The sequence below is a fragment of the Silene latifolia genome, chromosome 10, assembly GCF_048544455.1.
Source record: "Silene latifolia isolate original U9 population chromosome 10, ASM4854445v1, whole genome shotgun sequence".
Taxonomy (NCBI): Eukaryota; Viridiplantae; Streptophyta; class Magnoliopsida; order Caryophyllales; family Caryophyllaceae; genus Silene; species Silene latifolia.
Window position 1 is genome coordinate 150,682,222 of NC_133535.1, and position 12,209 is coordinate 150,694,430.

At 38.5% G+C, this 12,209-nt stretch overlaps 2 protein-coding genes across 2 annotated transcripts; both read left to right on the forward strand.

The window, feature by feature from the left end:
• Positions 1 to 449: 449 nt before the first annotated feature.
• On the forward strand, positions 450 to 5,238 carry LOC141608523 (receptor-like protein EIX2). The gene is made up of 5 exons (XM_074427868.1): positions 450 to 3,239; positions 3,885 to 4,016; positions 4,122 to 4,200; positions 4,309 to 4,368; positions 4,862 to 5,238. The coding sequence occupies exons 1-5, from the start codon at positions 450 to 452 to the stop codon at positions 5,236 to 5,238; spliced, it is 3,438 nt and encodes a 1,145-aa protein (XP_074283969.1).
• Positions 5,239 to 6,109: 871 nt separating this feature from the next.
• On the forward strand, positions 6,110 to 10,952 carry LOC141609342 (acidic endochitinase-like). Its single transcript, XM_074428432.1, has 3 exons — positions 6,110 to 6,533; positions 9,628 to 9,674; positions 10,333 to 10,952. The coding sequence occupies exons 1-3, from the start codon at positions 6,215 to 6,217 to the stop codon at positions 10,861 to 10,863; spliced, it is 897 nt and encodes a 298-aa protein (XP_074284533.1). The 5' UTR covers positions 6,110 to 6,214; the 3' UTR covers positions 10,864 to 10,952.
• The last annotated feature ends 1,257 nt before the right edge of the window (positions 10,953 to 12,209 follow it).

Here is a 12,209-nt window from a genome sequence, read left to right on the forward strand (position 1 = left end):
GTTGAATTCGAGGTGAATGGTGTAGCCGGTGGGTTGTTTTGCGATGGAATAGTGGGATGTCGAAATAGAATAATTATAAGTTGGTTTTGGAAATAAGAATGAATTATAATTAATGTCAAGTTTCTTCACTTATTTAAATTTAATAAATTTTCAAAAGTAAAATCGTAAATATAAGTTTTATTAAATTTAAATAACGTGTCCCGTGTCCTGAATTTCATGGGATGCCGTGTCTCTTTGTCCGTGTTCGTTTCGGTGATATCTAGCCCAAGAGTCCATTATCTCCGTCAAAGTAGACTATGATTAAAATTATGGAGTGCATTCTACTATAAATAAATGCACACAACCACCTTCTAATCAATATAATAAACATTATTGTTACCAAAAAAAATCAATATAATAAACATTATTCTCGAATTAATTATATTTATACTTGACCATTTTGAATAACAATGAGTTCCCATTTCTTTCGTAGATCATTTAAACACCTTCTCATTGTACTCTTCAGTGTTTGGGTAACATACTATAATTGCCATGCCGGATCATTTGAGGTTAATAAAACCCACTTTCAATGTGTGGAAAGTGAGAGAGATGCCCTGCTTCACTTCAAACGGGGCATTAGTGTTGACCATTGTGGACTTCTCGATTCTTGGAGACACACTCAGGATTGCTGCCGATGGCCCGGTATTCGCTGCGACAACCAATCCGGTCATGTCATTGGTATCAAACTTCGTGGTTCTCGTTTCGATACTATCTATGGCATTGGGCAATCCTACAATCCTTGTTTTGAAGGTACACTCAGTATTTCCCTGATTAATTTGAAGCATTTGAAATATTTGGACCTCAGTAGTAATAATTTCAATGGGCAATTACCCAAGTTTATAGGTTCATTTGCTAGTTTAGAGCAACTTAACCTCTCCCAGTCTGGGTTTTCGGGTGTTATTCCTCAAGAGATCGGAAATCTTTCCAGATTAACATCCCTCGATCTTAATGTTGAATATTCAGATGAAGATAATAACATGAGGGTGGATAACTTGTGGTGGCTTTCGCGTATGAGGTTGTTAAGGGAAGTGGACTTGAGTGGTATTGATCTGAGTGCAACTACAAACATCTGGCTCTCTATTGTTAACAACCTACCTTCTTTACGAGAGCTTCGTTTGGGTAGTTGTCAATTATCTCAAAACTCACCTTCTTCTCTTTCATATATTAATTCATCAACAACCCTTACTGTCATCGACCTTCATATTAATAACTTGAATGACACGTCAATATTTGAGTGGTTGTTCAACTTGAGTGGACTTGAGACCAACCTTATATATCTTGACCTCTCCAATAACCAAATGTTTGCTAATAATCTGCAACTATCTTTACATGCTATGAAACTTCTTGATAACTTATGTAGCTTGCAAACCTTGGACATGTCCAATACCAATCTCAACTACAAGTTCTCTGACATCCTCCAATCGTTTGCTACATGTCCTCACAAGGCATTAGTGTCTCTACTATTAAGTGAAAACAAAGTTTGGGGCACAATTCCGGACAGCATTGGGGCATTTTATTTCTTAAGGGAATTAGTAGTTGGAGGAAATAACCTGAATGGGACAATTACTCAACCCCTTGGGAAACTTACGATGCTCGAGAAATTGGATCTTTCATTTAATTCATTGAATGGAACTCTCACAATTGCCCACTTATCAAACCTTTCAAAACTACGTTATTTGGATTTGTCATTGAACAAAGAAGTTGTGGTTAACATTAGAGTTGATTGGATTCCTCCATTTCAGCTCGATACGCTATATCTAGGATCATGCAAGATAGGCCCTTATTTTCCCAGATGGATTACAACTCAAAAAAACTTGTTGGAGCTTGATATATCCAATGCTAGTATTTCAGACACTATTCCTCATTCCTTTTGGAGCTCGAGCTTGTTGTCGGAAATTGTCTATCTAGTCATGTCTCACAATATGATTTATGGTATGATTCCAGATATATCAATCATCTTTAATAACTCCCCTCAAATTGACTTGAGTTACAACTTCTTGGAAGGTGTAATACCCTCATTTCTAAGGAATAATGTATCACATCTATATCTAAACAATAACAAGTTTTCAGGAGGCCTTTTTAATTTATTGTGCCCACACGCACAAGTTATCAGAAGTCCTCTTTCCGATCTTGATATATCCAACAACTTGCTTTCAGAAAAGTTTCCGAACTGTAGTCTTTGGGGAAACTTACCAACCTCTATGGGTGAATTAGACCAACTTCTTGGTTTAAAATTGAGTAACAATAATCTATCAGGTGAGATACCGGCATCCCTAGTAAATTGCAAGTCATTGATATTTCTTGACGTTGCAAATAACTCATTGGTTGGTCACATACCCCCTAGCTTTGGGCATAGTTTAGGGAATCTTGTCATTCTTAACCTACAAAATAATGGTTTTACCGGAGTCCTTCCTACAAGCTTTTGTGATCTTTCACAACTTCAACTCATGGACCTTTCTGGCAATCACATCTCTGGTACTATTCCAAAATGTTTATACAAACTGGTAAGCATGTCTAATACAGATGGCAACTCCTTTGAACAGCGGGAAGTTATTCCAGACAGTGCTTACGGCGACAATGATAATACACGCGTGATGTGGAAAAGAAATGAACAGACATTTGGTGGCGATTATTCACTAGGATTACTTAAAGGCATTGATATTTCCAACAATAAGTTAGAAGGTCATATTCCAGAAGGTATATCAAATCTCATTGGATTAAAATTCTTAAATCTATCACGAAACAATCTTACGGGTTTTATTATGCCAAGAATAGGTCAACTGACCTCTTTGGAGTCTCTTGATTTATCACATAACCATCTTACCGGAGAAATCCCAGCAAGTTTGGCTCAAGTTAGCTATCTAACGGTATTCGATATTTCCGACAACAACTTGACGGGGAAGATTCCAGTCGGTACCCAATTGCAAAGCTTTGATGCATCAAATTACATGGGAAATCCTGGGCTTTGCGGAGCACCGCTCCCTACTTGTGTTGGAGATGAAGCACCCGCCATCGCGCCAAATGGTTACCACGAGCAAGACACGAAAGACAACTTTATGCTGGGAGTTTACATAAGTGTGATACTTGGATTCATCGTAGGATTTTGGGGAGTTTGTGGCACTTTAGTTGTGAAGAGATCTTGGAGACATGCCTATTTCCGATTCTACGAAGATATTAAAGACATGGTGTATGTTATATGGGTTGTTTACATGGCTAGAGCTTGGAGGAGATCTTAAAGCTATTTTCTTAATCTTTGTATCATAATTTTGCTATAACATCAGTAAGTGCGTAGTTTAAGCTTCTTTATAATTCCTGATCAATAATAAAGTTTGAATGTTCTTTTCTTTCTTGGAATTGATGTATATGGGTCTGATTTTTGGGGGTTGTTTGCGATAATAAGTGACCGCGTTATATGTTTAGGCAAATTGGTAACGATATCCTTGTCGACAAATTGGCATGTACTACGTATATGCCAAGGCCTGTCCTATGAAGGTGGTTAGACGATTAGAGAGACCGACCAAACTAAGGTAACGATAGTTCTTGTTGTTAGATTGAGAATTACTCCGTATATGCACAGGGCCATCTTAAGAGAGTCGTTAAAAAGTTATAGTGACCGACCTAACAAGGTCTCGTAGTTGCGTGGCTGTCCGATTCCTTAACAGGATTAATCAAATACTTAACACCACAAACTTGAAAGAATGATCACTTAAGTCAACAACAAGCATACTTCTGCAACAATTATAAAATCAACTCCTCTGAATATTAAATTATGAATCTTATATAAATTAATTAATTATGATGTGAGAACCATACAAACTCATCACATTATATGTCTCGGCCTTCAGCCTAATTGCAAGTTCAGAAGGTTCTTAGTTATTCCTACTATCGAGTTTATGCTGAGAAATGAAGAAGATGCAATGCAAGTCAATAGCAGTTTGCATTGGTGTGATTTCAACCGCGGTGGGTCTTCTGCTCGAGTTTGCCCCTGATAAGACAATGATAACTGCTTGTTAATTAATCTATTTATGTTCAGGGCCGAAGCTAGAGTTACTTCAGTTTCTGTCATTTGATGTTTTGGACAGGTTCATTTGTTTCGGTTTAGCTGGAATGACGATGATGACTACTGCACAGGTGAAGATTGTGTAGTGCGGCATTCTGTCGGTGCGATTACTTTCGCAGTGCGGCATTCTATCTGTTGGTTGCAGCTTCAGTTTCTGTCATTTTTGGTCAAATTTTCATAAGTATCTTAACTGACTGTGGTTGTTGCAGCGGACGGAATTCTTCTCCCTCTTCACAGATACTTTCCATTTTCGCTTTCGTCTTGTTCTGGTAATTATGTTTTGGGATATTCTCTTGTGTACCCCTAAACTTTTTCGTAAGATGTGCCCCTCGTTTTTCACAAAAACTTTGACCGACAATAATTCGATGCTACGAGTTCAGAAAACGGTAATTTTTTTTTTCAAACCAATTACTTGAATTTGAAAAAAAAAAATCACCGCTTTTTGAACACGTAGCCTGTAGTTATGGTTGGTCAAAACTTTTTTAAGGAATAAACTTTGACCGACCATAATTCCCGACTACGAGTTGAGACGTCGGTGAATTTTTTTTAATCGTAATCTGAACCTGTAACCAAGAGTTATTAACGGTGAAAGCTTTTTGCAAGAAAAGAGGGGTATATCTTAGAAAATGAAAAAGTTGAGGGGTACACGAGAGAATATCCCTTATGTTTTTGAGATTTTCACTTGTACCCCTCGAAATAAACATGTAGAATCACTGAGAAAAACAGTGTGTGGATGATAAATTGGCAAGTTGTCATGTATAGCAGCAATAATAGTCTACTTGATCGGAGGAGCAAAACAGTATGGCGTTCAATTCCCCGAGTCAGGCCTCGTGTCCTTGTTACGCAGTATCTGGGTTGATAATACAAACTATTACAAAGTTAAACCTGGGATATTTGGTGCAGCTGCTGCATTTTGTTTTGGTGCTGCATCTCTTGGAATCATAACTTACCTTATTTCGATTTCCAAGAAAAACAGGAGAAAATTTCTGGGTACTACTGAGTTTCAGAATCATGGTAACTCTCCTGATCATATGGATCGTCCGACTGACATAGCAATAGCGCTACCAGACGTCCCAGCAACACCAGTGCGCCGGCTTCAATCAGAACCACGGCGAATTCCTGTGATGGTACAATCTTGAGTAAAGGATTTTTCCAATTTCGAAATGAATGTATCAAAATCTATGATTAGACCGGAAACTGAGTCTCTCTTTATTCCACTCCGACTTGGAGTTATTTAATTTCTATTTTCCATGTTATATTTAGTGGGAGACGGTCTCTCAGAAGACCGACTGATTGCTAAATAACGCCGATTAAGTACTTCACATCGTCATTTCCCCGTAAATCCCATCTCTTTTATAACCTACTCCAATTCATATTCACTAAACCTTTTTTCTCGGAGACTTATTATTATTTGTTAAGTCGAGCAATTTCTTTATCGTTGGTTACAAGGTGGAACCTACAGTGCTATCTTAGCTGTGCATTGGGTAAAAACCCGAGTCAAAACACAAACTCGGAGAAAAGAGGCTGCTAGTATTATGTAAAATATCAATCATGCAATTTGAAGTCAATGAGTCAATGCATCTACCAATAAGTCATCAGAATGAATTTACACCTATTTGATGCTCATGTTTCATTGACTACAAATTTGATTTACTGTTTGTTATTTCAACATCTACCCAACTTGTTTAGCATATAGCCATAATACTACGAGTACTATGGTACTCCGGTATTTCCTAACAAACGGGTCAACCGGTCGGATCGAGGAGGAATTATTATCAACTTTTTTAGCCATATCAGTACGTCTGCGACAATATCGGGTCAAGTTAGGCCAAGTCAGGTCGGATTATTTGAGTCGGGTCAGTTTTGTCAGGTCTAAATTAGTATTCCATCATTCTTCTCTATTAGAAATATAAGCATAATTCTAAGATTATATTCAAACTTCTCAACTTCAATGCTTAGATTATGACACCACTTTTAGGTCCCTCTCTATATTTGTGTTTATTATTCTACTAAATACTCCTAATTGATACTCCGTACTTAAAACTTAGGACTAAAATAACCTTTTCTGTGTTATATAAACCAGGCATCACATAAGAATATGGGAAACAACTAAACATGACTGTCTTAGCATTACCACTGTTAATCCTCACATCTCTATTAGCCAGTCTCTGCAATGGGGCCGGAATCGCCACTTACTGGGGTCAAAACACGGGGGAAGGCACCTTAGCGGTCGCTTGTGCGACAGGAAATTACAAATTCATAAATATTGGTTTCCTGAATGTATTTGGAAATGGTCAGACACCTCAACTGAACTTAGTTGGTCACTGCAATCCAAATATTGCAGGAAGTTGCAGTAGCATCGGAAACGATATCGCTGGTTGCCAAAGTAGCGGTGTCAAAGTATTTCTCTCTTTGGGTGGTGGTGTTGGCACTTGTTAAGATTGGTAATCAATTGTCTGCCTCTTCCATTCCACATATCGTAAATATATAGTACAATTGGTAGATAGAAACTAGGGTTACAATACAAGATGGACAAGAAAGATAATTAGCTATAGGATAGGGAGTACCTGGGGAGGACGATGAAACACGCAGGTTAGAGGCGCTGGATGGACTACTATCATCACTATCATCATCCGAAAAATCAACCACATAGTCTTGAAGGGACTTTGGCCGAGACTTGGCACGATGGCCACGGCCCAAAACAGGTGAAGCTGGCACCATTTCGGACTCAGGTGCACGCAAGGGAGAAGACGGGTCAGTGGGGTCCGTTGATGGGGCACTCGAGGGGGTATTATCAGCCGTGTGTGGAGCCGTAACCTCGGCAGTGGCCGTGCTCGGTGGAGTACCTGGATCATCATTATTTATTTCCTCTTCCTGACCATCATTCCAATCAACAAAATAATCATTCGACTTGTCCGCGGTAGTATCCAAATGGCGACCAGACCCGCCATGAAATGGGAATTGATCTTCATAAAATTTCACATCTCGCGATACAAAAAATTCCCTTCTTTCAAGATCATACAAATACCACCCCTTCTGTCCCGACGGATAGCCCATAAACACACATTTACGGCTACGACTCGCAAACTTGTCTCCTTTGGATCGTTGATTGTGAGCGAAGCACAACGACCCAAAAACTCGTAATAGCTCATAATTGGGTGATTTTTCGAATAAGACTTCATATGGTGTTAACCCATCTAATAGTCGGGACGGGGTACGATTTATGACAAAAGCAGCAGCCAAAGCACACTCCCCCCAGAATTCAATAGGTAAGCCGCCTTGAAATCGCAAGGCACGGGCAACATTTAATATATGTTGATGTTTTCTCTCCACTCGCCCATTTTGTTGAGGGGTGCCCACACACGATGATTGAAATATGATTCCATGGGTGGAAAAATTTGGTTTTAATGTGTGAAACTCAGTCCCATTATCACTCCGTACAATTATAATGTCAGCTGAGAATTGTCGTTTGATCATGGCCAATAATAATAAAAATTTATTATAGACCTCAGTTTTAGCATTTAACAAATAAATCCACACCCCCCTCGAATAATCATCAACTAATGTCAAAAAATATTGAGCCCCAGACGTCGACAACACCTCATACGGACCCCACAAGTCACAATGAATGAGTTCAAATGCACACGAACTTTTATTATTACTTAATGGAAAACTACTACGAATGTGTTTAGCTCGATGACAAACCTCACACGGTTTCAATAGAGTTTGTTTGCTAGTACGTAAAAAAGGGAGCATTTTAACAACTTGCTCAGACTGATGACCCAATCTAGAATGCCATAAATTTAAAGAGGACGCAGCCACCACCGTGCTTACAAAGTAGTCTTCACGAAGATAGTAGAGTCCATCTAGCCTCTCACCCGTGCCAATCGTCTCCCTCGTATCCCGGTCCTGTATAATACACGAATTGGCATTAGTTATAAATTCGCAATTTAAGTTGTCACTTAATTGCGATGCCGAAATCAAATTGCATTGCAATTGTGGTACGTATAACACGGAATCAAGCAAAATATTGGGTGTGACTTTTACACGACCCACTTGAGAAGCGTAGATGCTAGTTCCATTGGGCAAACCCACAATACGACTCGGTATTGTGTGAACATCAAACAAAAGCGCGTAGTTACCAGTGACGTGATGTGAACATCCCGTATCAATTAACCACTTACCAGAATGAGTGTGTGTGGGAGTACCATAAACAGTTACCAGAGATGCGGAATCGGATTGTGAAGAATCACCGGCACCAGAAGGGGATGACTGTACGGCATTAGAGGATGCGGGTGTCGACATTTCTCCTCTGCTGGTTTCATCCCGAGGGCAAGAACCACCTCTCCCCCCACCTCGACCACGGCCTGATTTTCCACCACGAGTACCTGGCGGGGTAAGGCCTTTCAATTCGTACCACCAGTCCGGTCTCTCATCCATTAAATCGAAACACATGCTTCGATCATGCCCACGTCGATTGCAAGAATTACAGTGTAGTTGTTATCTCTCTGTACGAGTCATTTGTGAGGGGTGTTTAGGAGGAGGACGAGTATCCATACGGGATTTGGTGTGAACATTAAAACTCGCAATTTCAGCCACGGGTTCATTAGCACGATCAATACCGCGAACCCGTTCTTCCTGAGTAATCATATTAAACGCCCTATCTACGGATGGCAGAGGAGATTGAGCCAAAATAACGGAGTAAAGGGATGCATACTGACTAGGCAATAAACCGAGAAGAAATTGATGGAGACGATCAGACTCACGTCGAGCCGCGTGCTGTTTACCACTGGCACAGCTAGAGCAGCAATCGCAGGAAATTATCGGTTCGAGTGTGTCGAGATCGTCCCATAATTGACAAAGTTTACCATAATAGACCGCTACGGACATACCATCAGTCTGACGACAATCACGCAGGCCAGCCTTGAGTTGCTGAATGCGAGACCCGTCAACAACACCAAAGCGTTCATGGAGATCGTCCCACATACGCTTAGCATTCTTATATTTCGGAAGAAGTGCACGTATCTCAGGTGATATAGTAACCGATAGCCAGGACACGAGCATGGAGTGTATGGTCTCCCAATCATCAATCGTACAGGGAGCCTTAGGTTCGGTAATGGTACCGTTAACAAATACGAATTTCCGACGGGACTTGAGTGCAACACTGACATCATGAGCCCAATCGTCGAATTTGGTTTAAGACAGACGGATAGGAGTAATTGAATCACCGGGACGGTCCTGCGGACCAAGATAAAATGGGGAAGAGGCATCGATTTTAGTACTGGTACCCTCGCCGTTAGTCATGGCGGCTAGGGTTGGGTATTTTAGAATTTTAATTTTGTTATTTTAGAAAACACTGATACCATGTTAAGATTGGTAATCAATTGTCTGCCTCTTCCATTCCACATATCGTAAATATATAGTACAATTGGTAGATAGAAACTAGGGTTACAATACAAGACGGACTTGGACTTTAGCCTTATTCGACCCAATACGAGTCTATTCTATAATAGAATCTAATATAATAGACTCTAATAGCACTTACTCCCTTTCCTCTTTTTCTGATGCTCAGCAGGTTCTTACTAAATACTAATCCTTCCTCCTCATACTGTAACTTCTGGCAATCTGGCCTTACAGATTTGAATAGATTTGTAAATTTATCGGTAAAACGATTAGCGATTTATCCTTTGTTTAGATACAAGTCAAGGTTTTCTCTACAGTACCTGGTAGAAAAAACATTCTGATGTTGACGGGGTCTAAACTCCCGTCATCAATATCACTTGTTATTATTGACATCATCAGCTAAATTAACCGAATATAAGGCCAATAAATATTAATGAAATTTTTTCATTTATACCCTTCAATTCCCTTATTTAATTTTTTCACTTGTATAGTTGTACCCCCGTTCTTTTTTTTTTAAAAAAAAAGAATAAAAAAAACTTCATTGGGTTTAAATCTTGTCTACGACATCTGAAAACATAACTTTGTCCCCCCACCCCACCCCCCAAGGCCCCAAAGGATCCATTTTACGAGATTTTTGATTTGAAAAAAAAAAGAAAAAAAAAACTGTTTTTGGAACTCGTATTAAGAGATAGTCGGTCAATGTTTTTTACGGAATAAATTTTGACTACTCAGAATTCTCGGTGTGAAAATGCAATAGTTAAAAATCCCTAGACTTTCTGTAATGAGCTTGGTTCTTATAAGTTAATCATTTGTTAATTTCTTTTCCATAGGTAGCAACCTTCCTATGGAACAACTTCCTAGGCGGAACCTCAACCTCGCGCCCATTTGGAAACGCAATTCTAGACGGAATAGATTTTGACATAGAAGCCGGGACAGGAGCAAACTACGACGTCCTAGCCAAGGCCCTCCAAGAACACAGTACCTCACAAAGGAAAGTCTTTCTATCTGCAGCACCACAATGTCCTTTTCCCGATGCACATCTAAGCCATGCAATCAATACCGGTGTTTTCGACTTTGTTTGGGTTCAATTCTATAACAACCCTTCGGCTGCTTGCCAATACAATGGTAACACCAACCAGTTACTTAGCTCCTGGAGTAAGTGGTCTACTGTGAATGCTGGTCAGGTTTTTCTTGGTATTCCTGTTGCTACTGGTGCGGCGAGTAGCGGGTTTATTCCGCCTCAGGTTCTTATATCTCAAGTCTTACCGACTATTAAATCGTCGCCTAAGTATGGTGGGGTGATGCTCTGGTTTAGGTTTTTTGATACTAGTTATAGTAACTCCATCAAGGGCAGTATCTAATAGTTCCATTCACTAGACTAAGTGAAGGCTCTCCTGTGTTTTTTTTTACTGAATAAATAAATGACTGTAATTCTGTCTCTTGTGTGAAATTAAGTCTTTTCGGTTGAAATGAGTTTAACTGAATTGAATTGACCTGAACTGAATCAAATGGTTCTTAACTGAACTAAATTTAACAGAATAAGGCTAAATTGACTAAGACAATCTGAACTTATTGGAGCTAAGGCTGAACTTAACTAAATTGAATCGAAATAAACTGAAAAAGCTAGAAAGAACGCAGCCTTGCTTTTCTCTACAACGAGTCAAATAACATAAAAGAGATAAAAACAGGATGCATAAGAAAATAAGAAATAGCAAGAAGTATTTCTCATCGAACCACACGAAATGTTATATGACCTCTTAGAACGGAAATACTTGTCTCAAGAGAGACCAACTAATCAATAGCCTGCCTTCCCCTAGTCACTTTCTTTGGCATTCTTTGGTCCAAACAAATCATTGGAGTTTCTAAATGGGGTTATTTTAGTTCTTGCTATTTTAATAAGTACGGAGTAAAACAATAGAATGAAACTAATTTAGACAATGTTATCCCTTTACTCATGTTCGTCATGTAGACACAATTATCTACTTTCGTACCGAAATTAATCGTTAGTATTGAAAAAATGGAAATGGTCCAATATGCCTGTAACCACCGAGGAAGAGATAAATTTGAGAGAGACGGGAATTTTTATAAAAAAAACCAATATTAAAATTAATCAAAAGAATTGAATAATTCCATAAATTGTGTTTTCTATGAAAATATTTTAACTACATCAAATTATTTTAAAGAAAATCTTTTCGTCACGAAGTTAATAATAGGAGATACAGATACAGTTTTTATTATAGATTATTTTTAATCAAAAATTAGTTTAATAAATAAAAATCTAATTTATTTCCATATATAAGTTTGAGCACTTTGGAGAGAAACTTTAGAGAAGTTGTATTGTCTTAGTATATAGAAGATTTATAATTTTTAAATTTGTACCTCATCAATATTTATTAGTTCACTCTATTTTATATTGATATGAAACAAAAAAATTGAAATGGAAAACTAATAAAAAAATTTATTTAAGTTGTGAATTTTTTTTAGTAAATGTTTTTTGTCACGAAACTAATAGTAAGCAAGTGACACCCCCGCAATAACGCGGAAAATATAACTTATAAATTCAAGCGGAAAATTTGAAGTTGTTGAAACTTTTAAAAATTAAAGCGCGGGTTCATTAAAATCCAAAACATAAATAAAGAATGCGAAAATAAAGTTTAAAGTATACAAATATGATAGTCAAGGTGAGGGAAAATATATCCCTCGAATG

Bases quoted from the DNA above. Each gene is read 5' to 3' on its own strand.
- LOC141608523 (XM_074427868.1), top strand. From the start codon at position 450: ATGAGTTCCCATTTCTTTCGTAGATCATTTAAACACCTTCTCATTGTA. The intron at 4,017-4,121 runs GTTTGCCCCTGA...TGTTTTGGACAG, and splicing joins GCGGTGGGTCTTCTGCTCGA to GTTCATTTGTTTCGGTTTAG. The intron at 4,201-4,308 runs GTGCGATTACTT...TGGTTGTTGCAG, and splicing joins TGTAGTGCGGCATTCTGTCG to CGGACGGAATTCTTCTCCCT.
- LOC141609342 (XM_074428432.1), top strand. From the start codon at position 6,215: ATGACTGTCTTAGCATTACCACTGTTAATCCTCACATCTCTATTAGCC. The intron at 6,534-9,627 runs GTTAAGATTGGT...CTAATATAATAG, and splicing joins GGGTGGTGGTGTTGGCACTT to ACTCTAATAGCACTTACTCC. The intron at 9,675-10,332 runs GTTCTTACTAAA...TCTTTTCCATAG, and splicing joins CTTTTTCTGATGCTCAGCAG to GTAGCAACCTTCCTATGGAA.